At 40.5% G+C, this 24416-nt stretch overlaps 1 protein-coding gene across 5 annotated transcripts; it reads right to left on the bottom strand.

The window, feature by feature from the left end:
• Window positions 1-789: 789 nt before the first annotated feature.
• On the bottom strand, window positions 790-24416 carry pip4k2aa (phosphatidylinositol-5-phosphate 4-kinase, type II, alpha a). 5 transcript variants are annotated; one of them, XM_058626359.1, is made up of 11 exons: window positions 23407-24416; window positions 14573-14670; window positions 14357-14453; window positions 12843-12995; window positions 12540-12686; window positions 11762-11800; window positions 8538-8642; window positions 6124-6237; window positions 5733-5973; window positions 4969-5072; window positions 790-4884 (listed from the first exon to the last, which is right to left on the bottom strand). In XM_058626359.1, the coding sequence occupies exons 1-11, from the start codon at window positions 23545-23547 to the stop codon at window positions 4804-4806; spliced, it is 1320 nt and encodes a 439-aa protein (XP_058482342.1). In that variant the 5' UTR covers window positions 23548-24416; the 3' UTR covers window positions 790-4803. The 5 variants fall into 5 exon arrangements, with proteins under 5 accessions (XP_058482342.1, XP_058482340.1, XP_058482341.1 ...); XM_058626357.1 differs by having other exon boundaries at window positions 8529-8642; XM_058626358.1 differs by having other exon boundaries at window positions 8538-8645.

The raw sequence follows: 24416 nt of genomic DNA on the forward strand, positions 1-24416 counted from the left end.
GGCTTTACAAATTTACAGCATTTTTATTTCCACCTTTAATAAAAAAAATATTAATAATAAATAAAAAGTAAATTCTAACAAACACATATGAAACATTTAGTATAAAAAAAGCCTCGCTATTACTTTTTCCTCGTCATTATTTTTTTCCTCGTCTTTTACATTTCTTGACTCGTTTAACATTTCGTTAAAAAATACAAAGACATTTAATTCCACCGACGTGTATATAATGAATATTCAGTTCATTAAAGCTCTATCCCTTCTTATGCCTTTGTTTCAGCTGTTGTTTTTAAAGTGCTTTATAAATAAAGTTGGATTCAATTTAGTTCTGTATGTACACTATTTTTTTTTTAAAACCGTTACCGCGAAAGAGGAACCCTTTGTTCGAAAATAAGGAAACATCAAACAAATACTCATTAATATTCATAATCATATATCATAATATTTTTGTTAACCATACATTTGCTGTCGTGAATGAAACGCACAGAGTGAAGTTTCTTGGCAGGTTTCCTGTACAATTTACGACTTTTTTGAGTGATTTTTAATTAAACTGTGGAAGAAACGCGTGTGACGTCGGACGGTTCCGTACTGAAACTTTTTTAATCTCCCGTTATTAAAGGCATTATCTGGTTTGTATGTTTACATTTAATAAAAACTACTAGTATGTTCAACATATGGCCAAACTGAATCACAACCCCCAGGCGAAGATTAAAACATTTGAAGGAACGTCTTTAAAAATACACACACGTTACATAAAGAAAAGAACAATTAAAAAAGCACAGGGACTTTAAGTTAAGCAGAGCAAGTGCTTTAATTGGTTTGAGTGAAGGCTTATGGAATGGAGTGTATTGTTATCGTCGTCATTAAATGTGAAGAACAATAAAACATACATCATTTTTGGCCTTTCTGCCACTGAAAGACACACACACGCACGCACGCACGCACGCACACACACATATATGAACGCTTCAGTCTAAAGTGTATGGGTCTGTTGTGAAGCCTGAGCAATTTCTGCAGGGGGAGATTTTCTCGTGTTGTGTCAGCTCTTTTTTGTTTGGTTTTTCTACGTCTACATGCAAATGCAACTATTTCGGAGCATTTTCAAAAAAATATAGATATATATTTTTTGTTGTGCACGAGGATTTGTTCAGTTTCAATTTCATAGCCCAAATAAAAAAAAGACAAAGAAAAAAAAAAGAAAACTTCACCAACTCTGCAGATCTTGCCTGGCCTCCAGTCAGGTGCATTCGTTAAAATCTTAAATTTCACTTTTACACTTGATATACAACCACACTGGACAAATTCACACAGGAGCATTTCTTGCTCTCTCTTCTCACAGTAAAGAAAAAAAGAATTCAGAAACATTACACATAATCGTGTTCTTAAAGCTCATGTGGAGCATTTTTTGGAGGGGGGTAAGTTAAGCTGGCAGCAGGTCGACTGGTGGTTGTGGTTAATGGCTGTTTATTCACGCATGACACAAGTCACGACTTATTCATTCCAAGGTACGGCTGTGTTTTTACTGTACAAGTGTCTTATAGTTTGCATCTGTTACAGTCTGGCGTTGACGCCATTGCATGAAATCCAGTTATTATTAGAAAAAACAAAGAATATGTGACTTAAAAGGAAACCAAACAGCAAACACGATTTGTGTTGATTGTGTTTCCTCATTCCGTTTTTTTTTTTTGTTGTTTCTTATGACACAAACTACTGAATATGTACATGAAAACGGCCCACTGACAGTGAAAGAACACAGACACATCAACTAACCACTGACTCAAAGCGAACGATCAGCTGATGATCTCCCTGATAACAAGCAGGTGATCCGGGTTACACACAACGACCAAAAAAAATGACACGGAGGTAATGAAGCGAGAAAACCTGAACTGGCTTCGAAAACTAACGCAAGAGTCGAACATTAGGGAGGTGAAATATCGGACAAAAAAAAAAAGTCACATCTGCACTGGGATTTGGGACGAGGGAGGGACAAATTGGGAACAAAACACAATCAATCGACATGGACTCCACGTTTCACTGCCACATACACATATTCTTTTTAAAGGCAGGACCAGCATGAACAACAAACGACGACAAAAGGGATCAGTATCAGCAGACACTAGCTCCAGTTTGAAAATGAGGAAAACATCAGGACGACAGATCCACCATCTTAAAACTTAACGTAGCTGAAAGCATCCTTTCTCGTCGGTTAGAAACACAATCTGTATTTTACCGACTGAAAACAGGAACAAATCCAACACACACACACACACACACACACACAGAGGGGGGAGGTGGTCGAAAACACATTAGGAAATAATGCATGTCAAAGTAAAACAACCCATTATTAAAATAACCATTTACCTTTGTTGTTTTTTCTTTAAAAAAGAAAAAAAAAAGATTACAAAATATAAAATTAAATAATTTCGGAGTATAAAGGCACACATCTTGCACAGTGTATACAATGAAAAAAAACAGTTATTTAAAGCATGGTAAGGGACGAGGTTTTTACGCGGAGCGCGGCTCACAAATGTGGTTAAAGTGGTAAACGGTTAACAACACGGACGACAGAGGGCGACGGAAAATTTAGTCCTGCGACATGCAATTCTTTTTTTTTTTTGTCTTTTTGGAGTACATCTATACGAAGCATCGGGTAAATTCAAACACTATCATTCTTCATCAACCACAGCATCATCATCGTCATCATTCATTCCCACGGGTGGCTCCTGGTTTTATTTCTTTTTTTTCCGTTGGTTTTTTTTTTTTAAATACAACTATGCTTCATGACTAAAATCCAATGTAAAAATATAAATGTGAATATAATCTATGATATCTAAGCAAACATATTGCAATGGAAGCTTTTCACGTGGGTAAGAAGAGTCAAAAAAAAAGGACGACGACGGTACTTGTTGGTTATCGAGAGGTGATACACAACGTCACGCGCACAACGACAACTTTTCTCACCGACAAACACAGATATATTGCATTTCCCTTGTTAAGACCATATCGACTAATTGGGATCAGATTCGTAACATTTGGTTCCTTTCCTCTTGTGCAAAATATACAAAGAAAACAACTCAAAAGTGGAACAAAACGAAACAAAAACAAGATTAGCACATCAATTCATCACCTCCAAATTCAAACACAGATAAACCACTTGTAAAAAAACAACACAAACAACGATGAGTAACAGACTCACAGCTGAGGTTAGGGAAGAGAACGATGCTGTCGGTGTTTTTGTTTGTTTTACGACTGAACACGCATCTTTACACATGCGCAGCGACTCATCCCCACTTCTCTCCTCCCTGTTCTCTTTTTCTCCCCCGCCTGTAAAACTTCTGAACACTGACACACAGACACACGCCACCGCTGGCGTGTGCTGGTGTGACGCTGGAGGTAAAACTGTCTTCCGTTTGCCCTGAATGCACGAGCACGGTCACACTTGATAGCCTGGTCCCAAAAAAACACCTGCCACGCCACCACGGAGCACTTCTACAAGGATCAAAAAAGACAAAAACGACAATGCATGCACCTTCCCCGAGTAGTAGTGCTCACAGGTACGACGTGGTGGACGAGACAGAGTTCACGATCAGGCTTTTAAGATTCAATTCTAAAGAGAGCCATGTTCCTTTTCCTAACCTAACAACAAAAAAGTGCAACTTTTTTTTTTTTTTTTTTTACTCATAAGGTGCTGATGGCTACAGAAAGTGTGGGGGCTGCTCAATCTTACACGAGGAGTGACTTAAATTTTTTTTTGTTGGTTTTTTTACAGCCACATAAAACATCCGGGTCATTCTCCATCACAGGAATAGAAACCACAACTTTAAAGTCACAATGCCCAAAATATTCAGAGAGGGAACGCGCGGAGACGACGCTGTATGACATGTCTTTAGCTCGGTCGCTTTCGTGCGCCACGACGAAGCGAAAGGGGGACGGGGGACAGGACAAGTGCACGGAACAAGCGCTATAATTCATTGTAATGAGTGAACTCAGAGGAGTGTGGGTTTGAACGTGTGGCACGAGGAGAACCCGGGAGCCCAATTCATAAACGACACACGTGACGGAACGCGAGGGGAAGAGGACGCATCTAAAGGGTTGGAACCGAAACAGGAAGATTTGTTTGGCCGAGTACTTGTATAGCATTTGCAGGGCAGAGTCTGGCCGTTGGCCTATTGGAAGACTGCTTCCTACTTCCTGAAATAAAGCAATTGCATTAGAGGCTCAACATAAACTTCCTTATTCTCATCACACGCAAGCTTTCACTCAGAAAGAAGGACGTTGTGCTGTTATCTAACATATGCACTCGCACACCGTTCCAAACCCTCCCCATCCTGCCTCTGAACATCGCAAACACAAATACAAACATCAAAATATTAAAAAGAACTAAACAAAGAAACCCACGACAACGCCGAATGTTAGAGGCAATGAAAAAGCAATATTCCCCACAAAAACAAAACTAGTAAAACAAATCATTAAAAAATAAAAATGTAAAAACTTGAACACTTGCTTTCGACACCCTTATCGTCCAACAGAACACGGGAAACAAAACTCAACAGAGGAGAGGTTAAATGTAAACGATTGATGTTTTTTCTTTAGCTGCAGAGCGTGGCACCCCACTAAAAGAGATAAACGCGCGGGGAGGAGGAGAGAGGACAACAGATGAGAGGACAGAAAACCATCTCGACACCTTATTAATCAGCTTCTCAATGGTTTTCTTTCCTCTCCGTCACTTTTCTTCTCCGCCCTCCTACCCACTCGCCCTCCCTTCCTCATGTGCCTCCGTGCCCCCCCTCCCGTCGCTCCTGGAGGCTATGACAGGATAGTGGCGATGAAATCGTAAAATCTCTTCGAGTACTGCTCAGGATTCACCGTGGAGATTTCCGCTCCGGCCTGCAGAGGGGACACAGAGGTAAATTACCTTCACCGCGGAGCAAAACATTTCTACAAAACAGCTCTTCCGCTCGGGGTACGTACCCCGTGTTTTACAGTCTTGGCGGCGTGGGCAGCTTTCTTCTTGGCATCGTAATGCTGCAGGATGTCTATGATGGCCATGAAGTACACCTCCTTCCTGGGAGCACCTTAAGTTTAAAACAAAGACACCCTTAATGAGAATTACTGCAATCACTGTTGTTAGCTCAGCAGATATTCTTTTTTGCTGGTGGCACCGAAAGTGCATAATGCATCAAAATTTTATGAGGCTGCACAGTTTTGACCGTTTTATTGCTCCAGTTTAAGAGCACATGAGGCTATATGTGCCTTTTCCCCCCTCTGTGCAGCTGGAGTGCGTGGCCAGAACAGCTGAGCACATAGCTAATTTTGAAATTAGAATCAGTCATGTTTGAGTCCTGTTTTGTCATGTTAGCGAGGCTTTTTTATTTTATTTGTGTGTATTATTGGAAACACTGCTCGTGCCCATAAGTACATAACATAATAATGAAGTGTTAAATATGCTCCAACAACTACAAGTACACCACATTAGCCAGTCTGAAATCTCAGTGCAGAACTGGCAACAGGCAACCATTCAAATGTGACAACTGTACTGGCGCTTTTCCTCTACGGGTTGTGTTTCAGCTCATGATCGCTGGCTTTTGGCAGTGCTGTCACTAAACACACCAGACTTCTGTTCAATGTTGACATTGTAGAAATGTCCTTGCTAAATGTTGGAGATTCAAGGCATGATTTCAGCGCAATACTGATTATTGTGCAACAACCTCAAGAGCGTGCAGTCGGCTACTCACTGTCATTGCTTTTAATGGCATAGACATCGATGGTGGGATCAAACTCTCCGGGCGACAGAGGCTTGGTGCTGTCCAGGGTGTTGCTGGGGCTGTCGGGGGGCGTCCCGACGCCCCCTCCGTCACTCTCGCCCTCCTCCTCAGCCTCGTTGTCCTCGCTCTCCACTTCCTCTTGCTCGGATCGCTCGACGTCGTGGATCCCCACCAGCAGACTGTAGTCCATGAGCTTTAGCTGGGCCAGGAACTGGAGACGAGAGAATGAGAGCAAGTGTGAAAATGAGAGATGTGGATGTAGCGAGGAGGGGGGAAGAGTTGAAACGACACTATGGCACAGATTTCCCCGCCTCAACGGGCAGCTGCATCTTGTTAAGATACAAACAAAGATTGCACATACCTCCACATCTTTTCTAAGCTTCTCCAGGAACATTTTCTTGTTCTCCTCATTAACGTGGATCTTCTGCCCGTCATTGATGAAGTCGTTGTCCTTGTAGGTGGGCAGCTCCTTGGCCTGCCCATTCGGAAATGATCAAATAAAACAGTCAAAACCACAACACGGCGGCGCGGCGCCTTAGCAAGTACACCTGGGCAAAAACGTGACAGAATGCCGGCGCTCGCGTCGACTATCAATTTTTGGTTCTAAATATCACTTTCTTTAAATCACAGAGTTTGAATCCTTCAGCAGCATCAGTCTTCGACATTTTTTCCCCAGATTACTTGTTAAAATATTAACATTTCAATAGACCATTTGGTTGTCTTGTATGTTATTACCCGAGACTAAAAGAGAGCGCAACGCTGTGTTGGTCAACTGTGTGAATCAGGGGGTGTTTCAAAACGCACAACAGTGTAAATGTAATCCCGCATGTTGAAATACCCCGTGCGACACAAATGAGGGCTCGAGCCGGTCCGATTCAGCAAAATACAACATCACACTTTGCAATTTATAGCAATGGGTTGTCCGACAGAGTACAGCCGGCGTGACCCCTTTCTGATTGGACCGAGTAAACGGTACATGCAGCGTGCTCACAGCGGGGCGCGGGTCCATCCGATGCGCCGTTTCATTAATATGTTTTTCCATATTGGTCACAGTGAAATGTATTCACGCTTGAGCACCATTAAACATGAGGCTTTTTACGCGACATCTTGTAGAGCGGTCTGGACGTCCATTAAAACATCCTCATTGACGCATCTATTTTGATTAGTTTCACGTTATAGGGCGTACATTCTCCCTTACACAAATAATATCAACATTGTTCATCTTGACTATACCTTTCGCCTACCGTTCAGCCTACAACCACAATGAAGCGGGTCCCTATATAAGACTCCATCTACTGGGATTATAAGTGTTCTATACTAGGCTCCTGCAAGCCTGCCGGCAGCCTGTAGGGGGAGGAGGTGTTACGTGAGGGGGCCTAGCTCTGAGTCACTGAGGAAAAAGAGAGCAGGAAATGAGGAAACGGGGCAGCTGCAGCAGCAGTTTGGCTACTACGGTGTTTCTATGGCAGCAGGAAAAGAGCAGCAACACATAACAGCACTCCGGTAGAGCTCGGACAGACGCACACATACAGCAGACACCGGTACACGGATGGACACGGGAATATATCTGACAAAAACAAGACGTTTCGGTACGTACAGAAATCTACATATCCACAGACATAGACCTCCAATTCATGAAAAAACATGGGATGAACAACTTGCTCGACTGAACGTAGGTGCGACAGAAAACGCAAATGAGGACACAGCACGAGAGTGAACCCTGAAAGCATTTTACACATCTGTCACTTCAACTGGCACCTCACCTCACACAGTCATCAATCTTTCTACTCATCCATTTTCAGACGTCTTTCACTTTTAACGTCCAGTCATGCACAGGAATGTCGGCCTGTAATTGATTTTCTCTACAACAACCCCTGAAATTGAACCCGCCTGACTCTCGAGTGGTGCATTGCATCTATTTGTTAAGAAGAAGAATGGAAATACTGAATATTAGAGGCAGGAAGAGAGAGTTGGTTCAGCCTTACAGTCGATTACATGGGGGGGGGGGAAAAAACAACACAAAACCACATTTCTCTCTCCAATTTCCCATTTAAAAACGGCCCTCGACATCACCAATAATGATGTTGAGGAACAAAGCCGCGTCTCTTGTGTCAAGTTTACACTGAAAGATTTTTTAAGCTTTCTTTATATTCCTACTGATCAATTTTGACCTCCGACAGCAATAAATAATATAATTTGTCTCAAATGTTCGAATAACGGTCACTGCCTTGGTATATACTTGTGCAGCCCACCTCTCATTAGCCTCTAACTGATGGTTTATCGAGCTCGTCCACTGCTACATACATTTATTTTACAAATAATTTGTAGCAGAGGAGACGGGTTGTCTTCATTACCCGTAATAATGCACTTTGCATTTGAGTTCTTGTGCGCTGTAGTTAGTAAACAGACACAACAACAACAAATTCATGTCATTCACTCATTAGTTTTGGCTTTTTTTTTTTTGTCCCTGCTGCGTGTCCCTCCCATTAGTGCCACCACCATACTCTTTCACTTCTTGCTCTCCAGTGTTTCAGATACATGTAGGTGTCTTCAAATGATTGGTGGGAACAGAAATACAACTGTCTGGCAAAAGCAAAACAGAACTTGAGCAAAAAAAAATGATGTACGAAAAGTGCAATATATATGGTGTTCGCATAACTGTATCGGCCTGTGAAAACAAAAAAAATACTTGGCCGCACAAATAAATAACAATAAAATAAGATCGGTGTAATAGATCATGCCTGGTATGAGCCCTGGTTCTCTTACATCTCTTACGTGTTTCATGGCGCAGTAAAAGCGCGTGGCAATCCGCAGTGTTTGCAGCCTTTGCTGAACGTTACCAGATTTGGGCCGCGGGGGCGCATCCTCTGGTTGGGGCGGCTGCTAGAAGAGGGGGAAGCGAGGAAGGGACGGTAGGGGTTGAGGAGAGAAGAAAGGAGAGAGGAAGGAAGTTGGAAGTAAAGGCAAAGAGTTTAAAATGGAACAGAACAATAGTTTTTTTGGGTCGGAAAGGGCATCAACGCGAAAGATTCAGAAGAGCAGCTTAGAAGTTTATAATTCTTAAACATCTTTACAGGGGCCATATGTGTGATCACATTGTCCAGCAAAGGTCAAAGGTCTGTATTAATGACTCTAGCGTTTGCGTCGCTCTCATCTGCCTACATTGTAAGTTTGACGAGTAGAGAGAGAAAACGGTCTGGTAATGCTACTCTAAGGATACTAGGGGCTGGAAATAAGCAGAGCAAGGGAAAAAACTAATCTTTAAAACTCATCTGTAGGAAACTATAATCTCATCACAACACTTCACACTCAGTCACACCAACACAATAAAGTCATGTGTCCCCAACAGAGACGCCAGCTGATGCTGGTGTGAGGAGAGAAAGGAAAGAAAAACAACAAACTGAGGTATAACGCTACCGGGCAGATCCACAGGTGAAATACTATAATCGAGAGCAGTGGATTTTTAGTGACAATACAGAAGAAAATTGCTACTAAATCAGACACATTATAATATGAAAGAAGTTTTTTTAACATAACTATGTGAAAACTTTCTTAACATTTTTGCTAAATTGCGTCCAAACCTTTTTGCTTAATCACAAATAAAATCAACTAGTATGATATGACGGGCCTTAAAAACATCACATTTGCCTACTTTAGCCTCCAAGATGACTTAAAAAAAAAGAAAAATGTATAACCTCATTAACCAATTACTTGATGAAATGTTCCACAACAGCACGTCAAAACGCTCCTAAGTTTCCAAAACCGAGACAGAAGCTACAGGAACTGCAAAAACCTGCTCAATTACGATAAACACAAATGTGTATGTGGGCAGAACACAACATGTCCACGACAGAATGAAGACTGGAAGTCAATACATGTGTTAGAAATCATGTTACTTCAAAAAGAAGATGCAGAAAAAAACATTATACACCATGCAGATACATGCATGAGAGGGTCAGAGTCATGCAGTCAGAGGGAAGCCCTGCCATGCTTGTTGTTTAAGCCCGTGTGTGAAGCCATTTCAAAAAACACCAAACACTTCCTTCTGGAAAAATAAATAAATAAATGCCCTTATTTTTCCCCCGTTTCTTTGTCCGATACGATGTTATAGCAGCGTGCGAGCGTAACGTCTAAACACATTGATACGCTGAGCAATAGCAAAGGCTGAACAGCGGGTTCATTTAATCACTTCTGGTTCGTCGTGTGGCGAGTCACTCGTCTTTGATGTCTGAGCTTTAGCTGCGTCTCGGGAGATGCGTCAGTCGGGTGTGAACGTTTTAAAGCGCGTGATCATCCGTTGTATTCTGTATTGTGCACGTAGCCTGAAAATACCGTCGAAGCAGATACTCTACCGCCGATATTTGAATAACAGCGATGCAAATTACCACACTATGTACGAGTTAGGACGCAGTGATGGAAAAACATCTCTCATGTTAGCTTGGCGTTTATCCTGGTGCTTCTTTATGTATATTGCTAGACTATAAATGGTGTTTCTCACACCGTTGAGCAGCAGACAAGTCACGCGGGTAGGCTGTGTGTTAAATCCTCAACGTTTCCGTTAACCCCGTGTTTCAAAACCCAGAAGGAGTTCTGCAGAGGGACATGCATGTGGAAAGAAATTTCAGACAACCTCTCTCTGGCAATACCACAAAGCTAACAGGTCAGAAGAATTGTACTCTTAAATGATGCCGGCAACAAATGTCATCACACAAAAGGTTGTTTATCTTCTGTCGCGGAGAAGAAGTAGCCTCTTGGACGAGAAGTGAAATGTCTTCAAACTCTACTCGAGCAAGTCTAGTCGCCTACAGTCGTTCTACATGACTGAGGGTTGTTTAGCTTATTTAAAAAGGAACAATACATTCTCCACATCATAAATATCTGGTTTAATTTCAAAGTACAGGGACCGACCTAGACCTTCAAAATTTCTGCAACAATTCTTTTCAAACAGCTGACCCACAAACTCACAATAGCCAGCCTTTCACAACAAACAGTATTTCATCACTATCAAACACACACACACACAATTAACAGGTACACAGAAATGACATCGTATCCAGAACTACTGAAAAATCATCACTCGGGAGCTCAACACATTCCTAGACACACAACTCAATCTTTAACACACAGACAGCAAGCGGGGGGAACTGAAGGCACAGCAGAAGCCAGGTTAGAAGGGATGAAGCAAATTAAAGAAAAAGACCGTGCAGGGACTCGGAGGGAATGGTGTGATGAAGTAGGTGCCGACTAAAGGAGATGGATATATGCTACGGTCATCCCCACCCAAAGGGAAACCAATGCAGACACCAAAGTTGTTTTTATTTGGGCCGTTTGGGTGACGACGATGAGCCCGGGACTGTGTGAAGCTGTGTTGGTTATTTCAAACCGGTGGTAACAGTTTGTTCTCTCTCTCTCATTCTCTAATTATCCACGTGGCTTTTCAAACAGAATAAGTGACTCACGTTCTGTTCTTGACATCTGTGGTTAAATGACCAAAATGTTTTAGAAACAAAAAAACCATTTTTTCCAATTAACAGTTTGATCGACGGCCTTCTCGTCAGAACTGAGATGTCGGCGGTATGCCGGTCACCTTGTTTGACACACTCCACGACATTAATTTAGAGGGAGGTACAGCAATTTCACAAAAGTTCAAGGGAAAAAAACAAAATGGGCAACGACATGGTGTTGTTGTGGATAGATATATACGTCCAATATAGATTCCTGACATGATTTCAAGTAACACAGGCATTGTGGATTATCCCGTTTCACCCGATTTATCTACATCTATCTTACATTTCTTATTGTAATTGTTGCTCTTTTAAATAAACGTGATTATTCCAAGGAGTGACAATACTAATACTCTTTGGAATAAATAAACGTGATTATTTATTTCAACGAGTATTAGTAGTATTATTGTCATTATGTTTACATATGGATTGAGTGTGTTTTTAACTTTTGTGGTAATACGTAAAGGTAAATCCTGGCTCATGAGGTGCCCGTACCTTCTCCTTGTCGCTGGCCTCTCTTGCCACAGTGGAACCCTGGAAAAAAGAAGAAGAAAGGAAATTACTTTCCATTAACCAGTTGCTACTGGAAGCACCGACTGGAAAGTCCCGCTTTGGTCGTCTTGCTCTCAGTCCCGCAAACGCTCATAACTCTTACGCATGAACACGCAAGCTCGTCCAATTATACACACAAGGCAGAGTGGCTAAAAATGGTTTCAGTCTGTTCTAAGGCTGCTTCATCCGAGTCTCAAAAGTCAGATAAATCACTTTTGTCATCAACATATAACCAAACCTCACTTGACAAAGTATAACTTAGAAAAAAAGCTCAGAAGATGAGTTAAAATTAAGAACTATAGGCTAGATTTCTATACTTTTACTCTCAGTGGGCAGAGACAATTCGAAATGTGCACGTTGCACCCTTTTCAGTTTCTGCTTATTTATTTTAGTCAGACTTCTTTGGTCCCTCTGCATTGGATGAGAAAATCAGCATACAGATTGAAAGAGAGTCTATCCTTATGATCTTAGTGAACTGTATTTAAAGTCCTTCGACAGCAACCGTCCCCAACCTCAAATGTGTGCTTACGTTTGTACAATATGATGATTGCTATATTTTGACAGATGTGGCTTTAACGGGAGGAGCGGGTCACGTGCCGTACATCCACCATCGCGTTCTATTCTATCCACTCCACTGTTGTATGTCTTTCAATTTCCCAGACATGTACTTCTCTACATGAGATGATTTTTGGAAATGTTGATTTAACTCCAGCCCTCCTACCTTGAGATCATACTTTTTGTAGACAGAGAGGCGGTGGGAGAAAACATTGCGCGTAACAATCATGTAGGTCTCGTCTCCATCCACTGTGAGTCGGTACATCCCCAGAAACTGAGGCAGAAGTGTGTTGCCGTGGCACTCCACGATGAACTACCGAGAGAGAGGAAGAGTGAGAGGATTTTCAATTAATCTCAATTTAAGAGTGACACACTTTAAAAAATAAGATGAATCTGTAATTTAATACTTTAAAAAACAATGAATTTAAGAAACACATCTGCAAAAAAGTGTTCCACTTGCTATTTTTACCTGATGGTATTTCTTCAGAATGTTATGCATTTCAGCGACATCCTCACTGCTGATGGTTTTGATGACGTAGCGTTTGTCATAGGAGGTGTGGAAACGGGCGCCGCTCCGTCCCTGGGCCTCACTGTTCAAGGGAGCGCTACGTGTCAGAGAATTCTAAAAATGAAAAGAAAAAAAAAAGACAGATTAGCTATTGCTTGGTTTTACACACTAAAATGTCAATACTTTGCTTTTGTCAGTTTTACAAACGAGAGTTGCTGAATACTTTAAGGGACAGTTTAAGTTTTTAAAAGTGGGGAAGGTATGAGGTATTTCACCTGAATTACTCTCAATTTCCTTTTAACCAATCCCCGTCTCCTCATATATTCGGACAGCGCGGCTTGTCCCGACTCTACCCTCGTTGTGTCTGACCACCTCCCAGCCTCCACTCGAAACATATGGAATTCTGACCCTTATGCCTGCTGCCCATCCAAAGCTACACACAAACAGCTGCTGCCCAGACTTTGGAGCTCAAAAGTAACATGATCCAACATTCATGGCTCAACGCCTCATTCTCCAAGAATGCCCAATGTCCTCTGCCCTCATTTCCCTTCCCCAACTTCAACTTCAACGCATCAATTGTCTGTATTGCAAAGTGAGAACTAACCTTTGAAGCACATGCCAAAACAATCGATAACGTACATTCAACTGTTACGTTTAGACGCCAAAATTACTTGCAGTCTTGTTTCTGGAACGCCAAACACCAAGACAGCCACCTAAAATCCAGATGCTGGTGGAACATTCGAGTGCTTTATGTAACAGGCTGAGAATGTTTAGGAGGCCCTCTGCCCGAGGCTGGCATAGTAAAAAAATAAATAAGAAAAACAGCCAATGTTCTAATATTTTTTGTTTGTTTTAGTTGGCCGTTTGCCACTAAATGCGTTAGTCATAATGTGAGGGAAAAGGGTTTAAATTTAACACAATGAAACTTAAGGTTACTTGTGCATGTCACCAAAAGAGCAGAATTGCAGCTGATGGTACCTATTGGCTGTAATGAGGAATAATACCAGTGTAATTATAAATAATACCACTAGGCTGGTTGTAGTTAAAAAAAGAGAGAAATCTTGACAAACAAATAAACCTTGTGAGCACAGCTCTAACACTGGCCAGTGTCTCAACACCCTGGACTGCCCACTCTCTTTAGCCAGTGGAACCCTAATGTAAACATGTGAAAAGGACAGCTGCACTGGGCTGGGACACAATGACCTCCAAATACTGCCAACTCACTGCATGCACAGGGAATGGGGATTTACTGGAAAAGAGTGGAAAAAGGAAAGGAAGATGAGGGTTGTGCCGAAACAAAAGAGGGAAAGGAAAAAGCGCAAAGGCGAAACACTTGAGCTGGCAAAAAATATTTGTTTTCTGCAGCACCGGGAGGTTGGAGTTCTAAGGTGCCAAAAAGTATTCACAACAATCAAGTACAGTGACCAAAGAAATCCAGCATTTCACTAAGCAGGGACAGGGAGGTTTTGACATACCGAGAAGTCGTGATCGTCAATGCCAAACCGCTCTCTGAGGTTTCGAAACACCAGGGGGCAGTACTCCTTAAACTTGAAATGGCTGGGCATGTTCTCCCTGTGAACACACACACACACACATTTTGATATGTTTTCAACAAAATGTATTTCTTTAGGTGTAATTTCTTCAGTGATGTGCATTCATTGCACATGAATATACACAATAAAAGATCTTACTTGTTAAAGAGGTGGTTGTCCACTTTGATCTTCGAATAGGCCTTGAAGTCATCCGGCATGAGCATAATGGGGATTTGAACGTGGCTTAACTCATTTATCTGGACAGAAAAAAGAAAAGAACAAATAAATTACAGCTCATTAATTTATATTATATATAGACACACACACACAACTTTCAGTGGTAGATAAGCTCCACAATCTCATAGTACATATATTAAAAGGCCAGCAGGAAATTAAGACTTCAAACACAGTTTTGCTAGCACATTTTTGTCATAATGGCAATTCAAATTCTAAATGCCATATTACTGGAGGCTTGAACAAACCTTGTACAATGCATTAACACTACAGTTTCAAACACATAAGGTACATCGCAGGGGTTTCCATTTGGAGCTGGTCGTGCGTCGCGTTGCTGTAATGCGGAGACGTGACATTTGTTATGACTCAGACACAGCTTGACACGCGTAATGGATGTGTGCGTGCTCACATATTTGTTGTTGGCTCCAGGCAGGGAGGCTGGCAGTTTGCTTTATTCTATTAATATCTTGTCATTCCACCAATCACAGTCATGCTGCAGGTGTTCTTGATGAACTAAAAATATTATCTGCCGTGCATAATTACTATGCACGCACAAACCAGTTTCATTTTTTTTCTATCCTGTATTTTGACGTGCAACTAATCGTTCTTTACAGTGTTATTTAATATATTTTCACACTTTATACTTTATACAACAATTTAAACAATTTTCTGCACAAAACAGAGGCAAGCAGAAGGCAACACAAACAAAAAGTAAACATGATAGAGATACCTCATCTCTTGTCACCCTGTTTACTATTCAATATTATCCAACCTAAAATGTATGCATCACAGAATTTTTTTTTTTTTTAAATATATTTTTCTCAACAGAGCAAATCATTTTCTGCAAGTCTTATTGAGAAAGTAAAATATAGGACTGAAGAAAGAATATAAAATGTATGGTTTAGTTGACATCTTTAACACGTTACTCACGATGACGAAGCTCCATCCAAAATACCTGGACCAAGTCAAGTCACACAGACAATGAGCAATACTACTTGTTCAAAAGCTACTTTTAAATTGCTTTGTTTCAAATCACAGGACTATAAACCTCTGTCTGGAGGAAAGAAGCACAAATTCACTGTTAAAGAGCATCATTCAAAATTTGCCAACTACTCTACCTGTCATCTGTGCAATGCCCACATATTGCATCTAACAAAGCTTGAAATCGGATGTAACCAGCTAGCGTATGCGTAACTCAAGCTCAACATTGGTTTAACGTGGCCATATTCTAAACTCTGCGTGACAGGAGACAACAAACTGGCTACATGCTGCCAACTGCTGTCTTGGAAAACTAGTGTGCTTTTAAAAGTGAGCCGGTTCAATCTGTTTCACTTGGAGGCTGCCTTCAAAGAGCCAATATCTGAAAGGACAGGACGACTGATACTATTTTCAGCACGACAGACCCATCGTCTTCACACTGGGATAAATTCAGTTATAGTAGAAGTATTTCTGTTATACATTATACATTTCTCACATAGTCATGCAATCGTGGGTATCAAAGCACAGAAACACAAGACAGTGGTCCAATGTAGAGTGGAAAGGTACAGATAACACGATTAAAATATGAAAATAATCATTAGTCGCAGGTCTACTTTTATGTTGACGACTGGACCACAGATATATTAAATGCATCTGAAAGGCTGGAGAATTAATTAGGTCATCATCAAAGGTCAGCCAACATCATACCAGTTACACCTTTTTTGCATACAATTGTTTCACTTCTCTTTTCAATGTAGCAAACACAATGGATACAAATATAACTCTGACCTACTCGGTGACTGGTCAAATGTCAAACAAAATCTTGTTTGGTCACCTGTAAGGGTCTACTACACTATTAGCAATACCAATTTTATAAAGTTGTCTGGGAGGTGAGGGTTACAATTCAAACTATTATCTGGGGATATTTACATATTCTCTTGGATTATTGTACGCTTTTAAGCCATGGAAGAGAATGAAAGAAAACATATCACGTTGTAAAAATAAAAGAGAGGGAAAAGCATAACTGGAAAGAGAAGACAGACAAGATCAAGCAGAGCAAGCAAATACACAGATGACATATGGGAGTACGTTCTTGTGACCTGGCGCGACAGGCGCCGACGTTGCAGTGATGCTATAGCACAGATGCGTTCTGGGTACTCGGCAGGGAGATGTCGCCTCATCAACAAAGCCATGTTTCACACAAGGGCAAAGACAATGCTGACAATGCCTTGCCAAGTACACATTCCCATCTGAGGGGAAACCAGTGTACTGAATACTGATTAAAATGATCGACTCATGCCTGCACATAGGAATGAGTTGTTGGGACATTTAGTATGAGTTAGTAGTCCAATACTGGTCAAAATGACTTGATCAGATATCATAAAATTACATATGTAAAATCTGTGAGGACGATGCTTTTGAATGAAATTGCACCATTGCGCCGCTGCAACGTTTAAAAATTATGCCGACAGTTCAGCATATTAAGCCGAATGTCCTTTTAAGCACATACTAAATAACATACGTCTTGTCTGAGCCGCTATCTTGAGCGTAGTTTTGTTTAATCAGTCGCATCCAGCAGATCTGCTCGTCTTCCTGCAGCTATCAAACTTGCAGACAAATTTCACACCACCACTTCCTGTTTGTCTCCATGGTGATGAGGACTGGTTTTCCGGCCCAGAGTGAAGCAAGTGTGTGCTCTTGCTCCTTTGGACAGGAAACTGGTGAAGAGAGCATGCTCTGTCAGCATCATGGTGTTGTGTTATCTCTCTGAACAATTACAGACAGATGACTTGCACTTAGTAGATGACAGCTCACTAATGAAACTGATGGCAAAGAAACTATTTTTGATTGATTATGCATTAGTCGTTTGTTTTCATTGCTGACAAATATTGAAGTCAAATCAAAACTGAAAAAGGACATGCCACCAGGATGTGTAGGCTTAAGGGACACAATTTATAATGAATCTGAAAAATCGGACCATCATCCGTTTCATCTTTTCAAATGTTTCAGTTTCTGACAGTTTCAAAATACTACCAAATGTAAAAAGTAAAACTATGACGTGCCAGTTGTGGTTAAATGCTACCCATTCCAAACAAAGCATTTTAATCTCAGTTAATGTCTAATTCAACCATTACTTTTTTAAATCACACTTATTTTGTTTCTACATAATACATGCAAATATTTAATTGTTGTGTATTATGCATGCTCTACTCTTTACAATGTGCACTTAATTATGTATGGATTTATTGTACTTCAGTTACTCACTGCAAATTCTTTTTAAAAACTATATAGTAGAAAAGAATAGAAAATCACTTTAACACCCCAAAAGAGAAACTAAGAGCAGAAGAATAACAGATGAAATAATACACTGACAATAATAGACGATACCCACATTAAGACAAAATGTAACGGAAGATAAACGAATGCAAGAAAAAACACGTTAGATAGAAACCGTGGGAGGGCAAGATGAAGCTACGTAGATATTTATCAGTTAACAAAAAGAGCTGTCCTAAAAAGTGGTGACTGTTGGCTGATGATATCGACAAGTCAAATTGCTCCCGATTGAATGATTTTTGGAGAACTGTGAGCTCGCTGACTGAGAATCTAGTGTAGTGGGGTGTACTGTACTTTTTAAATTGTAGTTATATTAAAGCATGTACAGTGTTTTAGTGCCAAACTGTCAATTATGTGGGTGTAATTGAGTGTGAACAAAGTGTGAAAATGACTGACATACTAAAATATACTTCCTCAAAGTCTTGTTTCCAAAATATGAAAAGTGTCGCTGGATTCAGATTATTGTATTTTAGACTTTTTATTACCCGAGTAGACTGAAATGGAATATGCAAGGTAAAGAAAACTTATGTCTCAATGTCAGCATCTCCAAGAGGGTTAATTTGTCTGTTACCAGTCATACTCCCATTCATGTTTGAACGGAAACACAGACACACACACACACACAGACAGCTCAGCAAGTCTGTTGTAAAGCCAGTGCTACGAAATGTTGGTTATTAAAGGATGTAGTGGTTTAAAATGACTGTGCAACAAACAGGATTATGTTACATGGCCTGTTCTGCCCAGTGAATCAATCTACTCAGCAACAAGTTGCATCATATTTGGATAAGATGCGTGCCACTGACTCCAACAGAGACACAGAAGGAAGAACGCATATAGGAGTGAATACAAATAACATGGGTTGTTCAAAAGTCACTGTGTCACTGCCTGAGGGTTAGGGTTAGGGTATAGATATTTAGAAACAGACTCAACTACTCTGACTCAGAGAGGCAGGGGAGAGTAAAAGAAAAGGGACAAAAGGGGCAGGGAATGAAAGTGAGCCAAATAGACAGGATGACCCAAAAAAGAGGCTGTGACAAAAACTGAATGAACCTACAGGATGGGGAGGGTATATGTCTTATGTGAAAAAGACCTAAAAGACTTAATCACATCAATACAATTATCATTAGTTCCTAAATGTATGATGAAGAGGGACGCTGAAAAATGTCACAAACTCAATAGTTTTCAACCCTTACCCCTGCATGAAAATAATAATCCATCATAATCACTGAATATGTGTTGTATTCTCTTTTACAACAATCACAGTGTTATTTAGGTCTGTCCTTAAAGAACCCCACAAGGAATGAATAGAATTTGTTGTCTTCTCAAAGATCAATAGCAGGTGAGAGGCAACAGCAAGTTAGGAGCTGCTGAAGCCAAAGCAATGATTTACACCCGAGTTGCCTTAAGCAGTGACAATGCAGGTTTCCAACTGGTGACACATCTGCACAAAAGCCAACAGTGGAACACATTCTGACATGTTTTTCATTCCAATGGTACACAACACTTAAGACACCCCAAGGACTTGTGAATAACTGATATTTAAATGTTTACCTACTGAATCGCTGTTTTCGTATTACCTCATAGCGGAGCATGTTTATTTATTATTATATGATATGTTTAATTGTAAGATTTAGACCACCTAACTAGTCGTCTGATTAATCATTTTGAGTAATCAGCATCTAAACATCTTTACAAAGCAGTGCAGAGAGAAAGGCAGATTGGACAGACAAACCATAAGAGTTGTTCAATGTTCACCATCTTAATTAAGCAATTTTGTGTATTATTAAAATAGTATAGAAATAGAATACAACAGAAAGAAGAAACATCAGAATTCAGTTGCCCTGATTTCTAGATATTGGCATTGGCCATAGTCAGGCCCATATTTCTTTATTTCTTTATTTCATGTAGAGTGCCCGAAAGAGAACTAATCTTTATTTGTAATATCATACAGCCTTAAAAACAGGAAATGATTTTGTGGCAATTAGTTTGAGATGTGGTAATCTTGTAGAAGACTCCAGCAGTTTTTGCAACCACTAACCTTCAGTGTTGCTTTAAACAAAGATTTTTCACTAGAAAAAAGCTTTGGCCTCAATGAATTCATTTGAAATCATGAGCCGAGTAAACTATTTAGGCTCCAACATAAGCAAGTACAGTTTCAGAGCAAAAATGGGCAACCTGACATACTTGACATATTCCTGTCTTTTCTCAGACATTGCAAAAAATGGAGTCTGATGACAATCTTTGCTTCGTTCAGCCAGAAGAGTGGTTGCATCTATGGCTCTCTTGTGTTGCCTATAGAGTAACTCATCAATCTCTTTTCTTAAAAGTGTCAGTTCTTTCATTATTATGTTCCCACAGCAAGAACTGGTTTATGGGTTATTTCAACTCATTTGAACAATGAAGTCTGCGAAGATGAGAACGACACACGCTTATTTCAATATGAATCATCTCTGGCAATAACAGTCTGGGTCTGTGACGTGCCATACACTACTATAAAAATAAATATGAAAAATTAGACATCTCTTAGCACACAACTGAATCCAAGTGCTCGATGGATAGCTCCCACCTAACATACTTAACTTTATTCTTAAACAACATAACAGTTTTCATTACATACGTACATCAAGACTCGCCTGTAGAAAGGAGCATGTTTTTGCACGTTGCCTCAATACTATGGAAACACATAGGCTTTCCTTTACACTATCTTATAATTCACAGGTTAATATTACTTAAGCAAACTCCATGCTAAAGCAATATTATAAAATAAAAAAAATAAAAAAATAAACACCCAAGCAATAACTTAGCACCTTAATGGTGACAGGGCATGAAATATCAAATTTATTTAGCCAATGGTGAGAAACAGAGTCCCTTATCAAATGATGAGGAAAAACAGCAGGAGAGGTAGCCTAAGGCATAAGAAGGAAATGTGCTGGCGGCAGCCGTGTTCTATTATGCAATGCAAGTGAACAGTTTGAACATGTAGATCCTCCAAATGGGAAGATTTTTATGGTTGTGAGACAGCGACGCAAGAGTAAGACAGAAGATGTTTATCATATGAAACTATTGCACCTACTACTCTGTTAGACATGTGAAATATTGCCCAAGTCCAAAAAGACACTACACGCTTTAACTATAATAATACAGAAATGACACATGAGCTAAACCCTGTACCACAAACTTCTGCAAATAATGCAACTTCAGCATTTCTTTCATTGGCCATTCTGAAAAAAAAGTGTGCTCCTGTGATATACTGTATTCAACAGTTCTACATTCGAAATTCAAATCTTAGTGAATTTATCAGAGTAAAATGATGTTAACTTTGAGAAATGTGAGAAAAGAATTATAGCTCCCATGAAAACAAACTACAGAACATGTTGAGTACTTCAGAGTTTTACATGATATCCATATAAATCACCAATGCTCTCCTCCAATGTCAGCTTAACTAATTGAAATCTCAGCTGTTTTGAAAAGCTAAAATGTTCTGTCCTGCTGTCAGGCAAGTCTGAGCAAGCTATGACCTCTCAACTCCCTCATGAACTCACATCCTCTGTTTTTTAGCCTGTAAACACATGGTAAATGGTTGTTCCAAAGCTGTTTTTATGATAATAACATTTTCTGACTTTAGAAAAAGGGGCAAATTAATTGTAGTTTTACTTTCAGTCTCTGTGGGAAAAAGGTTTTTGTCATGCCAAGTGATAATATGTCCGATAACATAATGACACATGTGGGATGACAGCATTTTAATAATCATTTCATTGTGATTGCTTTACTATTTAAAAAGTGAATTACTGCAGTACATTACTGCAAAGAGTTAAAACATTGCTTTAACCCTGCATGGGGCTTAAAACTAAAGCCAGGTGACTATAATCCATTCACAGACAAGACAACAGCTTAAACACAGCTTCAGCCCTCAACTGCCTATGCCTATGCTTTATATACGTTAGTTTAAACCCACACTAAATTTCCACCCAAATCCTTAGGCTAAGACACTAGCACACCAATATCCAATTCAAGATCCCCGGATCCCCAAACAATTACAGAAATGTGGATTCTAAACAAACTAGCTCTTAAGGCTGCATCTATAACATTATGTTTTTTTACAAAAAAATAGCACCATTCAGGAGGTGAAGGTTTTCTTCATGTGTGTCCATTACAGCACACCTGGAAAGTTACATCACTGCACTATTCATGAATAGCAGGTGTACACCGCAACAGCAGATGTAATCCATTTTCATATAAAATCATACTGTGGACTGGGTCTTGGAAACTAATCATAATTCAAAAACATGGGTTGTGGTTATAAGTACATCTGCAAGAATTTTTTTTACAGTAACAGGAAGAAATAAACCAAGCTCAAATGAGGCCAACCCATCAGTGCAAAAACTGCTGCATTGTTCACATTGAAGAAATCTGTTTGGCATAATGTATCCGTTCCAAAGTGAACACATGAAAGGTATTTATATTAAGGCCACCCCATTAAATGTGACCCATAAATGTTACACCAAATAGATTAAATAAATACATGTGCAAGTGGACTCATACATTCATAAATTACCTTGGTTATTAAATAACTCTAAATTGACTTGCTAATTGTACTGTACTCTTTCATAACATCTGAGGATTGATGCCACATGCAAAAAAACAAGCAGGACAACTACAGGCAGGTACTACTAACGCAACGTTACTTCCCTTAACTCACATCAAAGATAAATTAAGGTTAAAAAAAAAAAAAATAGCTGGAATACGTCTACTAAGTTCTCTTCGCTCTTAACACTAAATTGAATAAACTTTACTGTAATTGCCATGTTATGATAATCAGAAATAAACAGAGTGAGGGATGGAGGAGAACACAAGACTAATCAAGTCAAAGACCTACAGATTAATTTTGTCTTAAAACGCAGATTGAGCATAATCTTGATTGATTATTTTGATCTAATGATTATAGGTGTAAATATGAAATATGTGTCCCCTGTCTGCTGAGTTTCCTTTCCATCAGTCCAACATATGAGAATTGGCCCACTGCAAATACTCCGCAAAGGAAGAGAAAGAGAGCAGAGATAAGCTGTCTTACATGGATGGGAAGATGTGCTCTCTCATGACACAGAGCCCCAGGAGCTTATCCTACATGTGCACAACAGGAAGCCAAAAGAACTAGTCCACTGCTCTCTGTCTGTTTGTCTCCCTCTCACACACGTTTAAGTGCAGTTATCAAATGCAGTTGTCACTGTAAAAAGCCGACCACAGAAACAAACCTAATGATTGACTTAACGAGTCTTGAAGAGAATCACACATTTATTTAACAGCACTAAGGCCAAAGGCCAGCCGTTGGACAACTGTCAACTAAATGAGCTGAAATAACACAACGGTTGACAGTTGACAGCGAGTAGCTAAGGCATAATGTGACACAACAGTGAATCCTAATATGACGATTAGTTGTTCCGACTCACCGAATGGTTGACTCCCCACATCAACACGCTGATCAGAGGGTCGCTGGCACGGAAGAGCTTCACTTTTTGAGCAACGAAGTGTTTTTTCTTGGTCTTCGTTTTGCTCGCAATGGATGCGGCAATGCTGCTCGCCGTAGCCATCTTAAAAAGCAAACTGGCCGATTAATGTACGATGATCTCGACAGAGTATTTTGCCTGGAAGAGGCCACCGGTTCACGACTAAACCACACCAACACTATTCATTTAGCCTGTTCGGAAATCAAAGTGCCCCAATTCTTTTCCTTCATCCAACGCCCCTCACAGCCTAACTGACGCTGTGGTTCTATGTCGACGAGTATGTGTGGAGGGTGAAACACGCGATGTGTTTTAAGTTAATACTGCTTCTCCCCTTTGCCTACTGACATACCGCTGCTTCCCTCATCCCACATCATAAGTCACCTCTCTTCCTTCCTTGACTTGCCTAGGGCTCTCCGCACCTCTGCCCGTGAGCTCTCACTGAGCTGGCGTTAGCATACCCGTGTAGCTCGCTAGCTAGCAACACATTAGCGAATAATTTCGTACAATTAGCGCAAAACGGTTAACAAACGAAGCACCGTGACAGAGGGGAAACCGATGACGCGCCACGCAGCCTTTCAACAACCTGTTAAATGATATGTTGGTAAAAGCGAATGGCTAACTAAATGCTCTTGACGACCAGCTAACATTAGTCCGCACCGACCTTCGCTAACGTGCCAGCTGCCCACTGACAGCACAGCGCGGGGCTCCGTTGGTTAGCCAGTTACCACTAGCCTGCAAAGCTAGCTCTTATCATTAGCTGGCAGCTTACAACCGCGCGGCTGAATACTCCTCCTACGCGTTTGTGCTCAGTTTGCAGAGACTGGCATGTATCCTGCCATGTTCGTGTCCCGTTTGAATTTAACGCCGATGTTCAGACGTGCTTCCAAACGGGTGACCAGCTCCTACTACTGCGGCACTGGGATTCATTTGTGCCGCTGTCAAATGACAGCTCG

Source organism: Solea solea, chromosome 1, assembly GCF_958295425.1.
Source record: "Solea solea chromosome 1, fSolSol10.1, whole genome shotgun sequence".
Classification (NCBI taxonomy): Eukaryota; Metazoa; Chordata; class Actinopteri; order Pleuronectiformes; family Soleidae; genus Solea; species Solea solea.

Excerpts from the sequence above, each read along its gene's own strand:
- pip4k2aa (XM_058626356.1), bottom strand. The coding sequence starts at position 23,547 with ATGGCTACGGCGAGCAGCATTGCCGCATCCATTGCGAGCAAAACGAAG. Across the intron at positions 14,671-23,406 it reads TGTGGGGAGTCAACCATTCG|ATAAATGAGTTAAGCCACGT; the intron begins GTGAGTCGGAAC and ends TTTTCTGTCCAG. Across the intron at positions 5,073-5,732 it reads TGCCATTAAAAGCAATGACA|GTGCTCCCAGGAAGGAGGTG; the intron begins GTGAGTAGCCGA and ends TTTAAACTTAAG.